General features: G+C 45.4%; 2 protein-coding genes across 5 annotated transcripts in view; both read left to right on the top strand.

The window, feature by feature from the left end:
• Nucleotides 1-17858, top strand: part of NFIC (nuclear factor I C) — a 361746-nt gene that overhangs the window by 241800 nt on the left and 102088 nt on the right. The window lies entirely within an intron of this gene.
• The window catches only part of FZR1 (fizzy and cell division cycle 20 related 1), a 34942-nt gene that overhangs the window by 10868 nt on the left and 6216 nt on the right, over nt 1-17858 (top strand). For 2 of the 4 annotated variants that reach the window (XM_037885649.2, XM_037885651.2), the window contains exons 2-10: nt 4449-4594; nt 8206-8331; nt 8666-8729; nt 9010-9137; nt 9729-9811; nt 13256-13439; nt 14091-14156; nt 15934-16036; nt 16764-16948. In XM_037885649.2, coding sequence (XP_037741577.1) covers nt 4526-4594; nt 8206-8331; nt 8666-8729; nt 9010-9137; nt 9729-9811; nt 13256-13439; nt 14091-14156; nt 15934-16036; nt 16764-16948 — 1008 coding nt within the window. In that variant the 5' untranslated portion in view covers nt 4449-4525. The remainder of the gene's footprint in view (nt 1-4448; nt 4595-8205; nt 8332-8665; nt 8730-9009; nt 9138-9728; nt 9812-13255; nt 13440-14090; nt 14157-15933; nt 16037-16763; nt 16949-17858) is intronic. The other 2 variants (XM_037885652.2, XM_043535796.1) reach the window with 1 other exon arrangement.

Below are 17858 nucleotides of genomic sequence, written 5' to 3'. Positions count from 1 at the left end.
GTGGAGGTACATTGTTTAAGGTACCCGGAGCAGCCAATGGAGAGGTAAATCACTGTGTGGCTGGGGACACCCCAGCCCATGGCTCCTACCCTGAGCCAAGATCACCTGCTAGTCCCATCTGGGCTGGAGGCAGGAGAGGACACGACTTTCTCAGCCCCAGCAACTCCTTGCAGGGGAAATGTCAGATCCATCCCCAGAAACCTCCACCAGCTGCAGGAAGCTCAGCATCCTCCCATTTCCTGTCCCCATCACTCCTCAGCTGTGGGGAGGGGGGAAATGGGTGACTGTACGGGGAGCTGCTCCCCTTTCCATCCAACCCATGTGCATCCAGACTTCCCATAACCAGACACCCCTGCCAAGCCTCACCCGGTATATCCAGAACTCCCCTAGCCCTCTACACCTGAACCCCAGCCAATGAACCTCAACCCCTGCATCTGGAGCCCCCCTGTACCCAGGCTCCCCTTCCTCTGGACTCCCACCCCTGCACCCAGACCACCTCCCACTCCCTGCACTCAAACCACGACCCTGATGCCCCACCCCCGTACCACCCTGAGTCCCCACATACAGACCCCCATGCCACTGACCCCCAACTAGCTGCACCCAGACCCCACACCCCACCAAGCCCCTCTCCCTCAGCACCCAGACCCCCCCGCTGAGAACCCCATACCCAGAGCCCTCAGCTGAGCCCCAACCACCTTCACCTGGAAGCCCCTGTGGAGTCACATTGCATCTGGAACCCCCACCCAGCCCAATGAGCCTCTGTGCATCCAGAGCCTTCTACACCTGGACCTCTCACACTTGGATCCTGCCTGATTTGAGTCTGTCTGCCCCACACCTGGTGTGTCTGGTGCAAAGGGGCACGGCTCCAGGGTGTTTCTGGGGTAGGCCTAGGCCTTGTGTTGTGTCGGGGTTGGGTGCAGCCTCACCGCTGAGTCTGTGACCTGCGGGTGGAGGGGCTGCAGGGAGATCTCCCACTTTTGTGCAGCCAATGGCCTGTGCTCCCCACTGTCATGCTGGAGTCTCTGCATTTATTTACTGACAAATAAAACTTGTAGAATTTTAAAATATCGTGTGCAGAATTTTTAATTTTTTGGCGCAGAATTCCCTCAGGAGTAAATCTTTAGCAGTGTCAACATTGCTAATCAAACACAGGTTTCTCCACCGCCTCAGCCACAGTTGAACTCTCTTGACCCTGATCACACCAGCAGGGCAAGAGTTGAACATTTGGCTTTAACAAACCCTGCCTATCCATTTCATTCATATAGAAGTTGGCGGTGATCCTTTTAAAATGGGTACTAAACTGTTTATGTAGGTCCAAACACAGGTTATATTTATGCTATTCTTGACAGTAGGAATACCAAAGCCTGTGGAATTCATAAACTGCACAAGCAGTCTACCTCTATTTATTGTTCTCTTTGTAATTAAAAAAAAAATTCTAGTCAATTAAATGCACACACCTAATGTTATGGTTTTGGTTTCAAGCACACACAAGCTGGAAAGTTAGATAGCTGATTGAGCACCATTAGCACTTTTTGCCCTGATGCTTCTGTGCAATATTTTCTCTTCTCCCTTCCTTGTAAAATGTGTTTAAAGCTACTCTTTTTGTTATTTAAGTGTATCATAAAATACACAAGATGTGAAGTGTGGCTGAGGTGCTGGTTTTTCACAGCCTTAATTTTGTGAACTTCTTCACTGAGTCCCAGGTCTTGCAAACTTAAGTTTACTTTTTGTATTTAACTTGTTATACAACTGACAAATCTTGTGTGTAACAGTGATTTGGATTTAAAATCTTGAACAGTTTTAATACCATGATTAAAAGTAGATGGAGTGTTCTTATGCTGGATTACTCTAGTTTTATTGCTACATATACAGATGATGGTATCCTACTAAGTAGTGTGAAAAGTGAATATTTTTCTGGAAATCCTTGTTTTGATACTAGAGTGACTGCCATGGAATCTTTCAAACATACCAAGCCAAAAGAAAGCTTAAAGGGACAATGTCAACATAAAGCTTTGAGAAGTGCAGCTTTTTTAACCTATCTTTGTTACAAGTAACACTGAAGATGAGTGAAACATCCATTTTTACAGACTTTATGCAGAAGAGACAAACTCAGTGCTGTCAGATGCAGGCAGTCAGGCTTCCTCTGTTTCTGCTTCTGTACAAAAAAACTGACATGGGAGAAGTATTTTATTGGAAAATGTAATGGTAAAATTGGGCAGTGGAAGGAACTCAAGGCAGATATGGTACCTGGGACAGCTCTGAATTATTTTTAAAGTGATTAGATTTCGAGTAGGCAGTGTCCTAGAATGTAGGTTATAGTCGTTACAGAAGAATTCTTTTGAAATACGTCTAGAAACAGCTATCCTAGTGAAATGTGGGTACTTCAGTAGCAGTAAGACATTGGGGGTTTATTTTTTTAAAGCTTTCGGAAGTTGTTAGTGACTCTTAATTTTGCAAAAAGTATGGCCTTTTCCAAAGTTTTGTGAAGTCAATTGGAGTCTTTCCACTGACTTCAGAGGGTTTTGAATCAGGTCCTGGTGGCCGTACTTTCAAGAGTTCAGCCCCAAGTTGCTGCCACTGAAAACAATGTACCATTTTTACCTGGTTTTATTCAAATAAAAATTCCTTTAATTTCTGGAAGGTTAAAAAGAAATACACAAACTTCTTATTGTTACTGAAAGTAGCAACACATTTTACTTGGATAATGTTTTCTAGCCTTAATTTCCGGGATCACACAACCTTGAAATGAAAGATTATGATAATTACGGTAATGTTATGAATCTAATGCAATGCTTTATGTGTGCAGAGCGTTACAATACATGCTGAGTGTTGAGTGAACTCAAAAATCTGGCTATATGTTTCAAGGTTTTGGTGGGTTCTGTTAGGCAAACTGACTTCATTTTTAGAAGTAAATGATGTGTATCCATGATCAAAAATATCTTCCCTTGAATAGCTTTTGTTTGTATGTGTTACAGGTTGAGCACTGTAAATTGGGACATAGCTGATTTCAACAGCAGTGATTGGTTTAAAGTTTAAATTAACCTTATTGATACATATGCATGAGGAAACATGGGTTTATGTTTTCAGACCATTCTCATTTATGTTAAATTCACTTGACACCAAACTAGCAGTGTTTGTTTGGCCTATTTTAAGCAAAGGATAGTAAGTGTGTTAACATTCCCAAATGAAAACCTTCATCTTTCAGTGATTAACTGAAATCATGTTTTCTGCAAAACTTCAACATCTCCGTCTGTATTGAGATTGGTCGGTGTATATCGTGCGCAAACAAGATTTCCAGTTTTTGCTTTGGTCAGGATTTAACATAAAATATGAGACCCTGTATGTTCCCAACAAACTGCTGTTGCCATTTTCTGTATATTGTAGCCACAGAGTCCTAAAATGCATCCTTTATTCACTGGTCCGTTTAGGAAGCAACATTAGTGTGACAATGCAGTAAATGAGAAAAATTTGTCAGATGAATGATGTCTTTAGTTGTCCTTTCTCATGCCTGAAAGAAAGGGGAGTTCTGTTTAAAAACAGATGATAAAGTGTGATCTTGTAATCTAATGGTATAAATTCTGTAGGTAGCTGAAAAGTTATAAGACTGAGACTAGAACTTGAAAGTTAATGCTATTTTTCAGTGTAAGGCAGGCTAATATGTCTGATTTTGTATGACACGTTTGATAAAATCTTACCAACCAAATGTAAATGAATATCTGTTGTGAAATCACATTGTCCCTGATCTTATGACTGAAAGATAGTCAGGGCATGGCTACTCTACTGCTGCTACAGCTGTAGCACGTAGTGTGGATACTTCCTCTTTGACAGATGAGGTTTTTCCATCAATGTAGTTTAATCCATTTCTCTGAGAGGTGGTAGCTAGATCGACTGAGAAGTTATTCCACTGACCTAGTTGTGTCTATACTGGGAATAAGGTCAACCTAATTGTGGTTTTCAGGGTGTGAAATTTTTCACAGCACTGAGCAACATAGCTAGGTAGATCTAATTTTAAGCATAAACCAGGTCCCAGTGGAGACTGGGACCAACCCTCCACCCAGAATTGTAGAGGCAAGTGGTATCAGCAACCATGAGGGTAATAGTGTGGTGTAATGTTCCTAACCAGCTAGTGCGCTGATTCTGTGCTGTGCTTTGCCTATTGAAATTCTGAATACTGTGCGACTGAGAGGCAAAATGGTCTTGTGTCTAAAGCACAAGATTTGGAGCTGGGACATCTAGCATCCATTTGTGATCCTGCTACTCACTTAGCGTCTCTGTGCTTCCCTTCACAGATTGTGGCAGAAACTTGGTGTGATTCTCATGTTGGTTGGGTGTAAAGTGCTTTGAGCATCTCCCGTGGGCAGTGGTATAGAAATTAAATTTGGTGGTGGCAGTGGGTTTGTACATGGGGCTGTGCACCATTTCTTGACTTTCTTCCTGTTTTGTTGCAGCAGACTGATTCCTGGCTAGACTTCATGAACAGAAGGTCCTGCGACCGTTAGACTCCCCAGCCCCCGCCCTTTCCACCATGGACCAGGATTATGAGAGACGTCTCCTGCGCCAGATCAACATCCAGAATGAAAACACAATGCCTTGTGTAAGTCAGCACATTTACACTGTGCTTAATTATTCTCCTAGTGACTTACCCAGTTGCCCCTGCCCCTCCCAGCATCCCCCAACAAAGACCAGACTTTATTCTGTGAGCAGTAATATGCTTTCTTGACTGTCTTTCAGACAGGCTCTCTAGCTTCCTCTGTGAGCTACTTAATAGCATGGAGGCCTTTAATTAGAAACTAAACCAAACCTTGGTCTGAAATGCTCTACTGTCGGAGTTTTTGAATTATCTTGGGAAACAATTGCTCCAACAACTTCATAACTTGGCCAGTTTTGTCAGCTAAAATGTGTTAAATCTCTATATGTATGTAATACTCAGAAGCCTAAGGGGGTTATAATATCTTTATTATTCAGTACTTGACCTCAGGAAACTACATAATCTCATTAGGTACTACGGGAATATAGACAGCTGAATTTTTTTAAACGAGCAAATCTTCTGAATGCTGGGGGTATACGATAGGTGGACTTTAGATGCATGCAGATCTTCCAGCTTTTCTGTGGTGTGTTATGTCATAAGAGCATAAGAATGGCCATACTTGGTCAGATCAATGGTCCCTCTAGCCCAGTATCCTGTCTTCTGATGCTGGCTAAGGCCAGATGCTTCAGAGGGAATACTCTGAACAGGGCAATTATCGAGTGATCCAGCCACAGTCATCCAGTCCCAGTATCTGGCAGTCAGGGGTTTAAGGCCATGTAGAACATAGGGTTGTATCCCTGACCATCTTGGCTAATAGGTCCATCGATGGCTATCTTCCATTAACGTATCTAATTGAACCCAGTTATAGTTTTGGGCTTCACAACATCTCATGACAATGACTTCCACAGGTTAACTGTGTGTTATGTGAAGTAATTCTCTCTCTTTTAAATCTGCTGCCTATTAATTTTTGTTGAGCGACCCCTAGTTCTTGAGTTATGTCAAAGGGTAGATAATGTTTCCTTATTCACTTTCTCCACACCATTCATGATTTTATAGACCTCTATCCTATCCCTCTTTAGTCATCTCTTTTCTAAGATGAGCGGTCCCAGTCTTTCCTTATATGGAAGCAGATCCTTATCCTTAATTATTTTTATTGCTCTTCTCTGTATGTTTTCCAGTTGTAATCTATCTTTAAGATAGGCCAACCAGAGCTACACTCAGTATTCAAGGTGTGGGCGTACCATGGATTTATATAGTGGCATTATATTATCCTTTCCTTAATGATTCCTAACATTCTGTTTGCTTTCTTAACTACCACTGCAAATTGAGCAGGTGTTTTCAGAGAACTATCAATGATTACTCCAAGATCTTTCTTGAATGGTAACAGCTAATTTAGACCCCATCATTTTGTATGTATAGTTGGGATTATGTTTTCCAGTGTTCATTACTTCTCATTTATCAACACAACACCTGTGCTGAGAGAATTGTCCTCCAGCTAGCCCAGGGGCGGGCAAACTTTTTGGCCTGAGGGCCACATCGGGTTTCTGAAATTGTATGGAGGGCAGGTTGGGGGAGGCTGTGCCTCCCCAAACAGTCAGGAATGGCCTGGCCCTAACCCCCTATCTGACCCCCCGCACCTGCTTCTCGCCCCCTGATGGCCCCCCCCGGGACCCCTACCCCATCCACCCCTCCCTGTGCCCTGACCGCCCCCAGACCGACTGCCCCCTGCCACCCCATCCAACCCCTCCTCTCATTCCTGACTGCCCCCGGAACCCCTCCCCCGGAATGTGCCCCCGCTGCCCCATCCAACCCGCCCCATCCTTCCTGACTGCCCCCCTGGGATCCCTGCCCCCATTCAACATCCCTGTTCCCCGCCTTCTGACCGCCCCGACCTCTATCTACACCCTTGACCACCACCCCGAAGTCCCTTGCCCTCTCTCCATCCCCGCCCCCTTACTGTGCTGCCTGGAGCACCGGTGGCTGGCGGCGCTACAGCCATGCCGCCCAGAGCACCAGGACAGGCAGCCTGCTGCCTGGCTGGAGCCAGCCACACCACTGCGTGGCACAGAGCACGGGGTCAGGCCGCAACTCTGCAGCTGCGCTGCCTGGCAAGAGCACGCAGCCCTGCCGCCCAGAGCATTGCACCAGAGGCGCAGTGAGCTGAGGCTGCGGGGGAGGAGGAATAGCAGGGGAGGGGCTGGGGGCTACCCTCCCAGGCCAGGAGCTCGGGGGCCGGGCAGGACGTTCCCACGGGCTACACATGGCCTGCGGGGCATAGTTTGCCCACCTCTGAGCTAGCCCCTAGTATTTTAAGGTCCTTCTATGCTGTGAAAGGGCCCCAAATTGCACCCTCTGTCTCTACTTGGATAGGCCTTCAAATCGTTACAAGCCTGTGACACGGACTAATCCATGTCATCCACTTATTTTGGTATTTCACTGTTCTTGCTTTCTTTGCCTTGGGTAAGGTATGTAAATATTCTAAAGACTGTAATCTCTGCTCTTCATATCTTACTGAGTCTTGGAACAACGAGTCCTCAGCTGACATGATGCACGTAAATGGCTTTTAACTGAAGTAAAACTCCCACAGGAGGATTCGTATATTGGTACTGGTGCATATCTGCTATGAACTCCATAATATCTTTTGTCATTACTAAGATCTCAAAATACACTCTTAGCTGTAGTTCTGCCAGATTCTACTTGATGTAATTGATTTAGGTTCAGTGCTGAATTTAAATGACTATGCTGAATGCACATTGAAGGGAGACAGCTGGGTTACACATGATAGTTCTAGTAAAACCAAGAAATATAAAGGAGGTCCCTTTACGTACCCCCCACAAGAACATTAGCATTATGGAGAAAACAAACAAATGTTAGAAAACCAGGAAGTAGTGTTAAGGGGACATTTTCCCACACAACACGGCAGCCATGACTTTACTTCCATAGGAATGCCAAGAGGACCTGGAAGCATTGCTGTACTTATCTGACCTTAATAAAACCTGCTGTCTTCAGTGTGCACACACCCACTCCAAACTCCTGTTCGTATGCTGCAGCAGGCCCTTGGCATACTTATGGCAGCAGCATGGCAATGGCAGAGATCACGCTAGCCAAAAAGCTTAGGGAGGAGCAAGATACTGGGATCTCCCTGCGGGACTCTCAGGGATCAACGTGCTCCTGTTCTGGAAGGACAGAAAGAAGACCAGGCTGAGTGCCTGCAACCTTAACTAGAACATGTGTTGTATGTGAGATATTCTTAGAAGGTACCGTACACTGTATGTTTACATGAGGCTTGAATTGCTAATATTTGGGTCTTTCAGACCAACAGGGAAAGGGATTCCAGTCATACCTATACCTCATAGTGCCCTGCCTCCAGCTGCCCAGATTTCAAACCTCGGGACCATTGGCAAGAGCATACCAGCTGATCTCCACTATTGAGAGGGTGCATGTGGAGAGAGAGGTTCTTTAAGTGCTCCTGTTAGCACTTGTCAGTGGGAATTTTGCCTGTGTAAGGAGTGCTTACTAGGGTTCTAAGGTGACAAACCATGTGTTCTGTCATTCCAGGTTTATTTGGCCCTAATGAAAGCAGATTTCTGGAGTCTCTTTCAGAGCCCACTGTGATACAACATTTTTCCTGTCTGGTTCTTGCAGTGTTTCTCCATATGTAACTTTTTAAACTTCAGGTAGTGGAGATGAGACGAACGCTGACACCTTCCAACTCTCCAATGTCCTCCCCCAGTAAACATGGAGACCGTTTCATTCCCTCAAGAGCTGGGGCCAACTGGAGCATTAACTTCCACAGAATAAATGTGAGTATTACCCCCGTGTTACACAGCACAAGGTATTTTTCTTATCAGGAAGGGGGAGTTTGCACGGAGTTAAAGAAGTTTGTTTGGCAGGAAAACTACTTCAGAGGACTAGTAGAGCATTGCCTTCCCCCTCCGCTCCCCACTGCTTCACCTTCTGCTCTCCATCTCTTTTGCTGCTTCAGTATTTGATGCCTCAGCATCACAATTATTGTTGCAGATTTTTCAAGATGGCTGTGCTTTTCCCATTGCTGTGGGGAGTGGGGGAAGAAAAGTAAATTTTGTGAGATCTTTGCAGTGACTGGAGTGTTTGTTAGCATATATTTTCCCCCCCTAGGAAAACGAAAAATCACCAAGTCAAAACAGAAAAGCAAAGGATGCTACCTCAGACAATGGCAAAGGTAGATGTGTTTTGTACCACTTGTTCCTTTGTGTCTAGCTTTTGATTCAACGCTGAATTCAAATATAGCATGGGCAACAGCAGTGCAAGCATCTCGCTTGCTGCTCTAGCTATTGGGCCACAGCCCTGACCTGGAGGCACCATCACAGGGAATATGATAACTTGGTCTTCACAGCCCATTCAGATGAGTTGACGTACCCCCCTGCAAGACCACTGCATACCCTGGTTGAGAACCACTAGCGTAGGACTCTGCTCAAGAGCTCGTTTGTGTGTTCGTACAGATGGCCTTGCTTACTCAGCCTTGCTAAAGAACGAACTGCTGGGAGCAGGGATTGAGAAAGTGCAGGACCCTCAGACAGAAGACAGGAGACTGCAGCCATCCACACCAGAGAAGAAGAGTCTCTTCACGGTAAGTTTGGCTAACAATTCATTGGTCTGCATTGCTTATGCAAGAGGAGTTGGGCACTCCTCAAATATGCTAGTAGGTGCACAGTGTAGTAGCTTTATTAAGAAGTCTAGCCAAGGTTTAAAGTGGGTCATCAATAGTATGGAATGACTAGGGTGGGTTGTATTAGTAACAAAATCCAGTGGACACTGTCCACTGGCTCCACAGATAGCATGAGGAAGTGCTGCTTGCTGCAGAAATCCTTCTTTCCTGAGTTATGACAGAGGCTTTGAAAGACTGTTTTGGAAAAAATGTGGGCAACTTAACACATGGTCTTGATGTGCTCCCTAAATGAAGGAGAGGTTTTGAGATTCAACAGAAGTTAGTTTCTCAGTATTGCTGTAGAGCAAGATTTAAAGGAATCTTTAAGGGAAGGGACTGAAGAGGGTAGAAAGTAAAACACAGTGGGCCACCACAGGGCAGGGTTTTGGAGGGACCTCTGACTAGGTAATGTATGTTTAATTAATTACATTGTAGGTGATCTTGTAAACCTCTGGCATGTCAGGACCTGTACTGTGTGGGGTTTTTGTATCCAATGCTTTCTTCTTTGTGCAGTACTCCCTCAGCACCAAACGCTCTAGTCCCGATGATGGCAACGAGGTCTCCCCGTATTCCCTGTCACCTGTCAGCAACAAAAGGTAATGCTACCTATGGGTGGGGGAAAAAATGAGGGCTGGGGTTCTTAAGGCGCTCTCTGACTAATGTCATAATTGGTTGCTGTACAGCTATGGGATTTCAGGAGGGGAAGTAGGCAGCAGGAGTTGTCGGACACCTAAGGAACAAGGATCTTGTCTCTGTGCAGCCAGCCTTAGAAATACAGTAGATTCCACTTGTTAGCAACCTCTTGGTTCCCAGCAACTGCTATTATTATCCAGAGGCTGCCTGTAAGCGAAAGGCAAGTTTGCAGGGCTGCAGCCAGGGAAGGCAGTGCTGGCAGCTGGGAGGGGTGGCTGTGGGCAGGGAATCATGGGGAGGTTTGTGAGGCTCTAGCCAGCTCTAAACCTGCCTGTGGCTGGTGCTCGGCATGTCTCAGTGCTCTCTTCTCTGCCACATCCCTGAAGGCAGGTGTGCAGGGCTATAGCTATAGACAGGGAAGGAAGCACTGGGATGTGCCAAGCCTGAGCCTCTGGTACCAGGGCAGGGCACAGCCTGGAGAGTACAGTGGTACCGTGCAGCCCCTTGGACACACACACACCCCTGCTCCCATGAAAAGCCCGGCATCCTCCTCCCAAACAGCAGGCAGATTTGCAGGCCTACAGCCAGGAAAAGCATGTCAAAAGGCTGTCCGAAAGCAGCATGCCTGTTAGTATCTGAATCCCATTAACATTTTAGTCTAATGAGACAGGATTGGTCCCCAGCAAAATGTTGCTATTAACCAGAAGTTGTTAATATCAGGAGTGTTATTAAGCAGCCTCCCCTTTTTGGGCACGTGATTATGGTCGGTGGAGGGGCCACACGGAGATCGATCAGTCAGGGCAAACTGCAAAGGATGGGGCAGACAATCCCCAAAACTGGTGTTTTATTCTTATAATTAGATTCACCAAGCCAGTAACAAAACAGCTTCTGTAATACCACACTGGTTACCCAGAAGCTAAAACACAGTTCCCCTTAAGCAATCCAGCCCTGGGCTCCCACCCAGAGAGCCAAATCCAATATAGTGAAGATTACTTAAAATCTTATTCACCATATATAAAGTTCTACCAATCCCAAGAGACCAGACACATTACCCACCAGGTCAATGAATATTTCAGATCTTACCCAAAATACATTCTTACAGCCAATTCTTATTAACTAATTTAAGTTTTATTTTAAAAAAGAGACAGTTGATATGGTTAAAAGATCATTATACATACAGATTACTCCTGGGAGAATTCTGCTCCCCAAAATTCAAAATTATGCGCACAATATTTTAAAATTCTGCAAAATTCTGCATGTGTTATTTGTCAAAGTAACACAATATAGTCACACCAGTTTCAATTATTTTTGGTCATTTATTTCAAAATACCTGTCAGCAAGTATGTGTGTAACAATACAGACAACAAAAAAGAGTCAGGAAATGTTTTTTGAAAAATAGATTCCTTACTAGGCATATTAATACAGAACTCTGAGTAGTAATTCATTTAAACTATAATACAGAACTGTATTTCTTGCACCCCTCAGAAGCAGTGCAAAGGGTTGGAGGAGTCAGGGATAATGGAGGAGCTGAGGGAGAGGGAAGTAAATTGCTGGGAAGGAGCCTGGGTGTGAACTTGGAGGGTTGTTGGGTATGGCTGGGAAAAGTATGGAACAGGTTTTTTGTGGGGGGTGGCGAGGAGGGATTGTTAGGGAGCTTCCCCGATGCAGACCCTGGTTGTCTCCTAGCCTCTCCCATTCAGTCAGGCACATCTGCTCCTGTCCACGTGTCCCTCCACCCCCACTCAGACACCACCACCTCACATCCCCATGTGGCCCTGCACCTCCCTCCCCCTGTGGCTCTGTGCCTCCACTCCCATTCAGCCCCTGCCCCAGTCTGTCCTCTTCCACTAGCCCTTATGAGCCCGTCTGACCTCCTCACCCACCATGCTGTCTTTTTCCCCATAGTCCCTGTCTCCTGACAGGCTCTGTGAAGAAGGCAGGCTCTTTCTCTTCTCTAGCTAGCTGGGAGCTGCTGCTTTGTTCTATTGCCACATCGCCCTCTGGTGGGCAAAAGGGAACTGCAGCAACATTTCAGCAGAAGCTTTTTTCTGAACAAAAAATTAAAAATGTGTGGCAAATTAATTATGCACATGCACAATAGTGCAGGATTTCTCCCAGAGTAAGATATGAATAAAGTTCTCAGGTCAGTTTCATAGCAGAGATGGCGAGCTGCTCATTTGTAAAAGTCCTTTTAGAATCGGTTCAATAGGTTAGTCCATGTGTAGAATTCCAGGAGAATTTGCAAGGATAGTCCAGGGCGCACCTGGAGACCTCAGTCTTGTGACTTGAACTTCCCCTGACGAAGTCTGAGCAGATCTGAGATGAAAAAGTTTCAGGCCCTAGAGTTATTTTATAGTTCTTTCCACTAGGCTACATCTTGACAGCAAACATCACAGCAGGCATTCCTTGGATGAAGAATAGGTAATATACATTGTTGCTCTGAAGTAAATCTGTTTCTTAGTCACACACTAGTAACTAGCTGCATTCATTAGCATAAGGTAATTAACCATTCAAGCAGTTCATAGACCATCTACTACAAACTTCAAAGAGAAATGTAGACAATGATATTAGTACACCACAAGTTTCCTCTAAATGTTAATATTCCTTTTTGATCTCTTAATCAGTAGAATATAGTAACAGACAAGAACAGAAGTTTATCATCTACAAACTCATTAGATCACACTGATAAACTTAACAGATATACGTAAACACAGACAAATACAGTTAGTATCTACTTCTAATTCTCTGACAATATAGGTTTACATTTAAAAGAATTAAGGCTATATCTACACTACAGACTTTACAGCTGTGCTGCTGTGAGGTCTCCCGTGTAGCAGCTCTATGCCGGTGGGAGAGAGCTCTCTTGCTGGCATAATTAAACCACCGCTAACGAGTGGCAGTAGCTATGTTGGCAGGAGAGTGTCTTCCGCCGAGATAGCGCTGTCCACACCACTGCTTTTGTCCGTGAAACTTATGTCAGTGACGGGGGTGAGAGGTTTCCACGTTCCTGACCGACAAAAGGTTTACTGACAAAAGTGCTAGTGTAGACAAAGCCTGAATCTACTTAACCTGGCTCTGATAATGATCTACAAAAAATAGCCCTGTTTACCATTTCAGTACTCCTCTAATGTATTATTAAAGATTGATTTTGGGTCACTTAGCCTGCTGGTTGCTTAACCCTCACTGGCTCAGTGGCACAGGGCAGCTTCCCTCTTTTTCATTTTGTGTCCATTATTTCCCTCTAGCTGCTTACCTCAGTACTATTCCTTCGGAGCTGCAACCCTCCTATCTCTTTGAATCTCTACATTTCTCTAGAAAGGCAATGATCAAAACAGTAGGAATTTCTCTAAATCTCTTTGTACCTTCAAAACCTCATTAAAAAATCACGTCTCTATTTGTGTGAACAGTCAGAAGTTGCTAAGATCACCTCGAAAACCAACAAGAAAAATCTCTAAGATTCCTTTCAAAGTGCTGGATGCTCCAGAACTGCAGGATGACTTCTACCTGAACCTAGTGGACTGGTCTTCTCTCAATGTTCTCAGTGTTGGCCTCGGTACCTGTGTTTACCTGTGGAGTGCTTGTACTAGCCAGGTAAGGCATGGCCCTTTCCTTGCAGCTATGGGAGAAAAATGGACAGCAGGTCAGTGGGATCGGCCTTTGTGTTTCATATTCTGCTGCCGTACTTTTTCCAGTACCCTGGAATGTACCATCTATGCCAGGAGTGGCCAGCCTGAGAAGGAGCCAGAATTTACCAATGGACGTTGCCAAAGAGCCACAGTAATACGTCAGCAGCCTCCTATCAGCTCCCCACCCCCTGCTCCCAGCACTTCCTGCCCAGCAGCAGCCCCACTGATCAGCACCTCCCCATCCCTCCCCGCACCTCCCAATGAGCTGTTTCGTGTCGTGCAGGAGGCTCTGGGGGGGAAGGAGCGAGGGCATGGCAGGCTCAGGGGAGGGGTGGGGAAGGGGTGGAGTGGGGACAGGGCCTGTGGCAGAGCCAGGGGTTGAGCAGTGAGCCCCCCCTCTGGGAAAGTTGGCACCTGTAGCTCCAGCCCCAGAGTCGGTGCCTAGACAAGGAGCCACATACTAACTTCTGAAGAGCCGCATGTGGCTCCGAAGCCACATGTTGGCCACCCCGATCTATGTGGTGCAACATACTAGTGCTCTTAGTTCCAAATACCTAATCTGCTAGGCAGCTAATCTCTTTAGTCCTAATTTCCATCTTATTTCCTAATTTTCAAGGTGACCCGGTTGTGTGATTTGTCTGTGGAAGGCGATTCTGTGACATCAGTGGGCTGGTCAGAACGGGTCAGTATAATACTACCACACAGACCGTTAAGATATTCTTTTCAGAGATTCTGAGCACCCAAAGGTCCTGTTATCTTCAGTTGCATTTGTAAGAGCTCAACATTTCAGAACATCTGATCCTCAACGCTAGAGACCGATAGGAATACACCGTGTCTCATGCTGGAGTGAGAACCACCTAGATTAAGTTCAGTGAGCAGTACGTGACCTCAGTCAAGAGACGCCGAAGAGCATTTCTCTCTCCTTTTCTGTTAAAGCCTAAGATGTATGCGCTTGAGGCATGTGCATCCTCCCCCTCAAAAAAAAAAAAAGAAAAAAGCACCTTACCTGGATAGCCGGGATGGACCTGGACTGGTCTGTGAGTGTAGAACTGCCTCCTAAATTGACTACAAATATATCTGTATGTGAGTGAGCCGTGCTCTTGGAGAGAGGTTATGGTCTACTGCTTGTTCTGGAGAGATGGTCTGCATGAACTGATGTGCTTAGTGTCTTTGCTCCAATTACTCTCCGTAGTCCTGTCATGCCAGATTTGTCTTCCTTGTTCCAGGAAAGGCTTGGGGTAAAAGAGCCCAGAATCCTACTAAAAAGTCTCTTGTGAGGCAGAACCTCCAGGTGCTCTATTTGATGTTCTGCATAGTGCCATGAAATCCTGCCTGGCTGGTTGGTTGAGGCCAAAGTGATGTATCCCATTGCAGAAGAATTCAGCAACATTTCCCCCATCCTGTTTAAACCAATAGCTTCTGCGAACAGGTATTCGCGGTCCCTTTAGCAAGCACTCAAATGGAGTTTAGAGTGGAAGACAAGGAGTCAAGACTGCCTCCTGGGTTCTGTTTCCAACTCTGCCAATAGCTCACTGTATGATGTTGGGCAACTTTTTCACTAGGAGGGTGGTGAAACACTGGAATGCATTACCTAGGGAGGTGGTGGAATCTCCTTCCTTAGAAGTTTTTAGGGTCAGGCTTGACAAAGCCCTGGCCGGGATGATTTAGTTGGGGATTGGTCCTGCTTTGAGCAGGGGGTTGGACTAGGTGACCTCCTGAGGTCCCTTCCAACCCTGATGTTCTATGATTCTAAGTCACTTAATGCCCATGCCTCAGTTTACCCTATCTGTTAAAACCGCTTGGGGGTGTAAAAAAGATGTAATTAGGTAATGATTGTAAAAATCTTCGAGGGCCTTGGGGAAAATGTGCACTAGAAAGAAGTGCCAGTATTATCTGTCTTTAAAAGGATCTATTGATACTTTTCAGTTTTCATTTCTACAGCAGATCTTCTTTTAATAGTTGTGTCTTAAGTTACTGCAGAAATTGCATCTTCATTCAACTCATTGCTGATTAACAGATGGAGTTCCTTTGAGCAGGACAGATCTTACAAGATGTGTAATCTCCAGAGATGATACTCCTACCCCCATCCGTTTGCCTTTTAGGGACTGAGGGCTAGTCTTCACTATGGGGAGATTGACACTGCTGCAATCAATGCAGTATGGATCGTTTTAGAGGGTCTAGTGAAGATCTGCTAAATCAACGGCAGAGATCCCAGAAGAGTAAGGGAAGTCAACTGGAGAGCGTCTCCTGTGGACATAGCACAGTGAAGACACCGGGATAAGTCAACCTAAACTGCATCGACTCCAGCTACGTTACTCACATAGCTGGAGTAGTGTAACTTAGGTTGACTTACCCCATAGTGAAGACAAGCCCTCAGAATCTGTTGTGTGGCTCTTGGATCTCTTTGTACATCTACTTACTGACTTTATTGATTGCAAGTTTTCTTTTTGTGCATTTAGGGGAACTTGGTAGCAGTTGGAACTCACAAGGGCTTTGTACAGATCTGGGACGCAGCTGCAGGGAAGAAATTATCCATGCTTGAGGGTCACACAGCCAGAGTGGGTAAGGAGGAACAGGAGGCAAGAGGGCTGAAATTTACCATTTGAAAGTGGCATTTGCTAACATAGAAGAGGGATCCCTTGAGGCCATGTTAATATTGCAGTATTGCTATAATTTATGATCCAAAAGGGAGTGTGGGAATTGTCAGTCCCGTCCCACCCCCACACGCCATTCCTTCCCCAAGCCTTCTGTGAAATAGCTTTATGTTTGTTTATAAGAGTCCTTTTAAATTGCACGGGCCCGCTCTTGGGGGTGGTGATACTATGAATCATCGCCACATACAGTTGCGGAAGGTGTTGTGTGATGAGGCATCCTAGGTGTGTCGTGTTAATACACCTTGTTGAATGTCATTGGTTTCAACTCTCCAGGCTAGCTGCTTGAGGATTCCAGTTCATCCTGCTTTTCAGGGAATAGCTTTTACAAGTAGGCAGTGTGGATTGGTGACCAGGTCAGGGGTTGGGAGTCAGGACACCTCATAAGTTCTGTTTTGATGACCTCACACAAGTTGTTACACCATTTGTTCCTCAGTTTACCCTGCTGTAAAGTGGGTATAATATGAACTCCCATAGGTTTTGTATATGTTAAAAGCTTTTTGATCTTCCAACAAAAGTTGCTCAAGAAGAGATTTGTGCAGTCCTCCTCTGGTTATAGTGGCTTGATACTTACCCCTAGGAATCCTGCATTAACAGCTGCATGGAATTTTCACTCTGTTCCTTTGCCTGCATTACAGGTGCTTTGGCATGGAATGCAGACCAGCTTTCTTCCGGCAGTCGGGACAGAATGATCCTTCAGAGAGACATCCGGACCCCCCCACTACAGTCTGAGCGACGACTTCAGGGCCACAGGCAGGAGGTGTGTGGGCTGAAGTGGTCCACAGACCACCAGCTCCTAGCGTCGGGTGGAAATGATAACAAGGTAAAGTACTGATTGCTATTGGTATAAGTCTTGGCCTCATCTCTGAAGCTGCACTCCTAATCTTAAAAGCTGCCTTCTTTCAAAGATATGTCAACTTTTGAATTCCAGCCTCTCTCGGTTTTTTCTGAAGATGCCTTTTTTGTTACTAATGAGACGATTGACAGACCATCCATATTCCCCCCACCCCAATGTGGCTAAACTAGACTATCCTACAACTTTCTAGTATCCATCTTAAGTAAAAATTAGTAGGGCAACTTAACTATCCTTTGTTGCTCTGAATGTGCTTGGGTACCTACACCTGTATGTTTGGCCTGAAGGATGTTAGATTTCAGTGAAGCTGGTTTAAACTGTCTCCACTTAAACTTGAAGTTAGGCAGTGTACAGTGAAGGAAGTTTTCAGTTTTAGATAACTTAGTTTACACTGAAATTCCCTTCTGCACGTTTGTTTTGTTTTAGCAGGCACAACTCAGGTTTACTATTTACCAGCGAACAAATAATGGTTACATATGGTACCAAGAACAATTCTGAGAGCACCTTGGGATAGATTCCTGCACAATTAACTCCCCAGACACTGGTGTGATGGAATATACTATATCCCAAGCTCTTTCAACTTCTTCTCTCTCTTCCGTTCCTTTCCCACTGCCTGCCCACCCCCCACCGGTGAATGAGAACAGATTATGGCTGGATTATTTACAAAGTCTTGCATGTCAAGAGACCAGAGCACTGCACATAGCCCAGGTGACGTGAGTTCGTAGCTCTTAGTCTAGACCCAAAAGGACCCCTGAGTTGAGCAGGTTTGGCGATCCCTGAGGGAGAGGCCCCAGTACAGGAATCGCTAATCATTAAGATGTAGGTGCATTGGCTGAGCTGTGCAGGGCAGTCTTCACCAGGCTGGGCTTTAGCCGGTGCT

This window comes from Chelonia mydas, chromosome 25, assembly GCF_015237465.2.
Source record: "Chelonia mydas isolate rCheMyd1 chromosome 25, rCheMyd1.pri.v2, whole genome shotgun sequence".
Taxonomy (NCBI): domain Eukaryota; kingdom Metazoa; phylum Chordata; order Testudines; family Cheloniidae; genus Chelonia; species Chelonia mydas.
The sequence above is the reverse complement of the archived record's forward strand: the minus strand, read 5'-3'. Positions and strand labels throughout refer to the sequence as shown.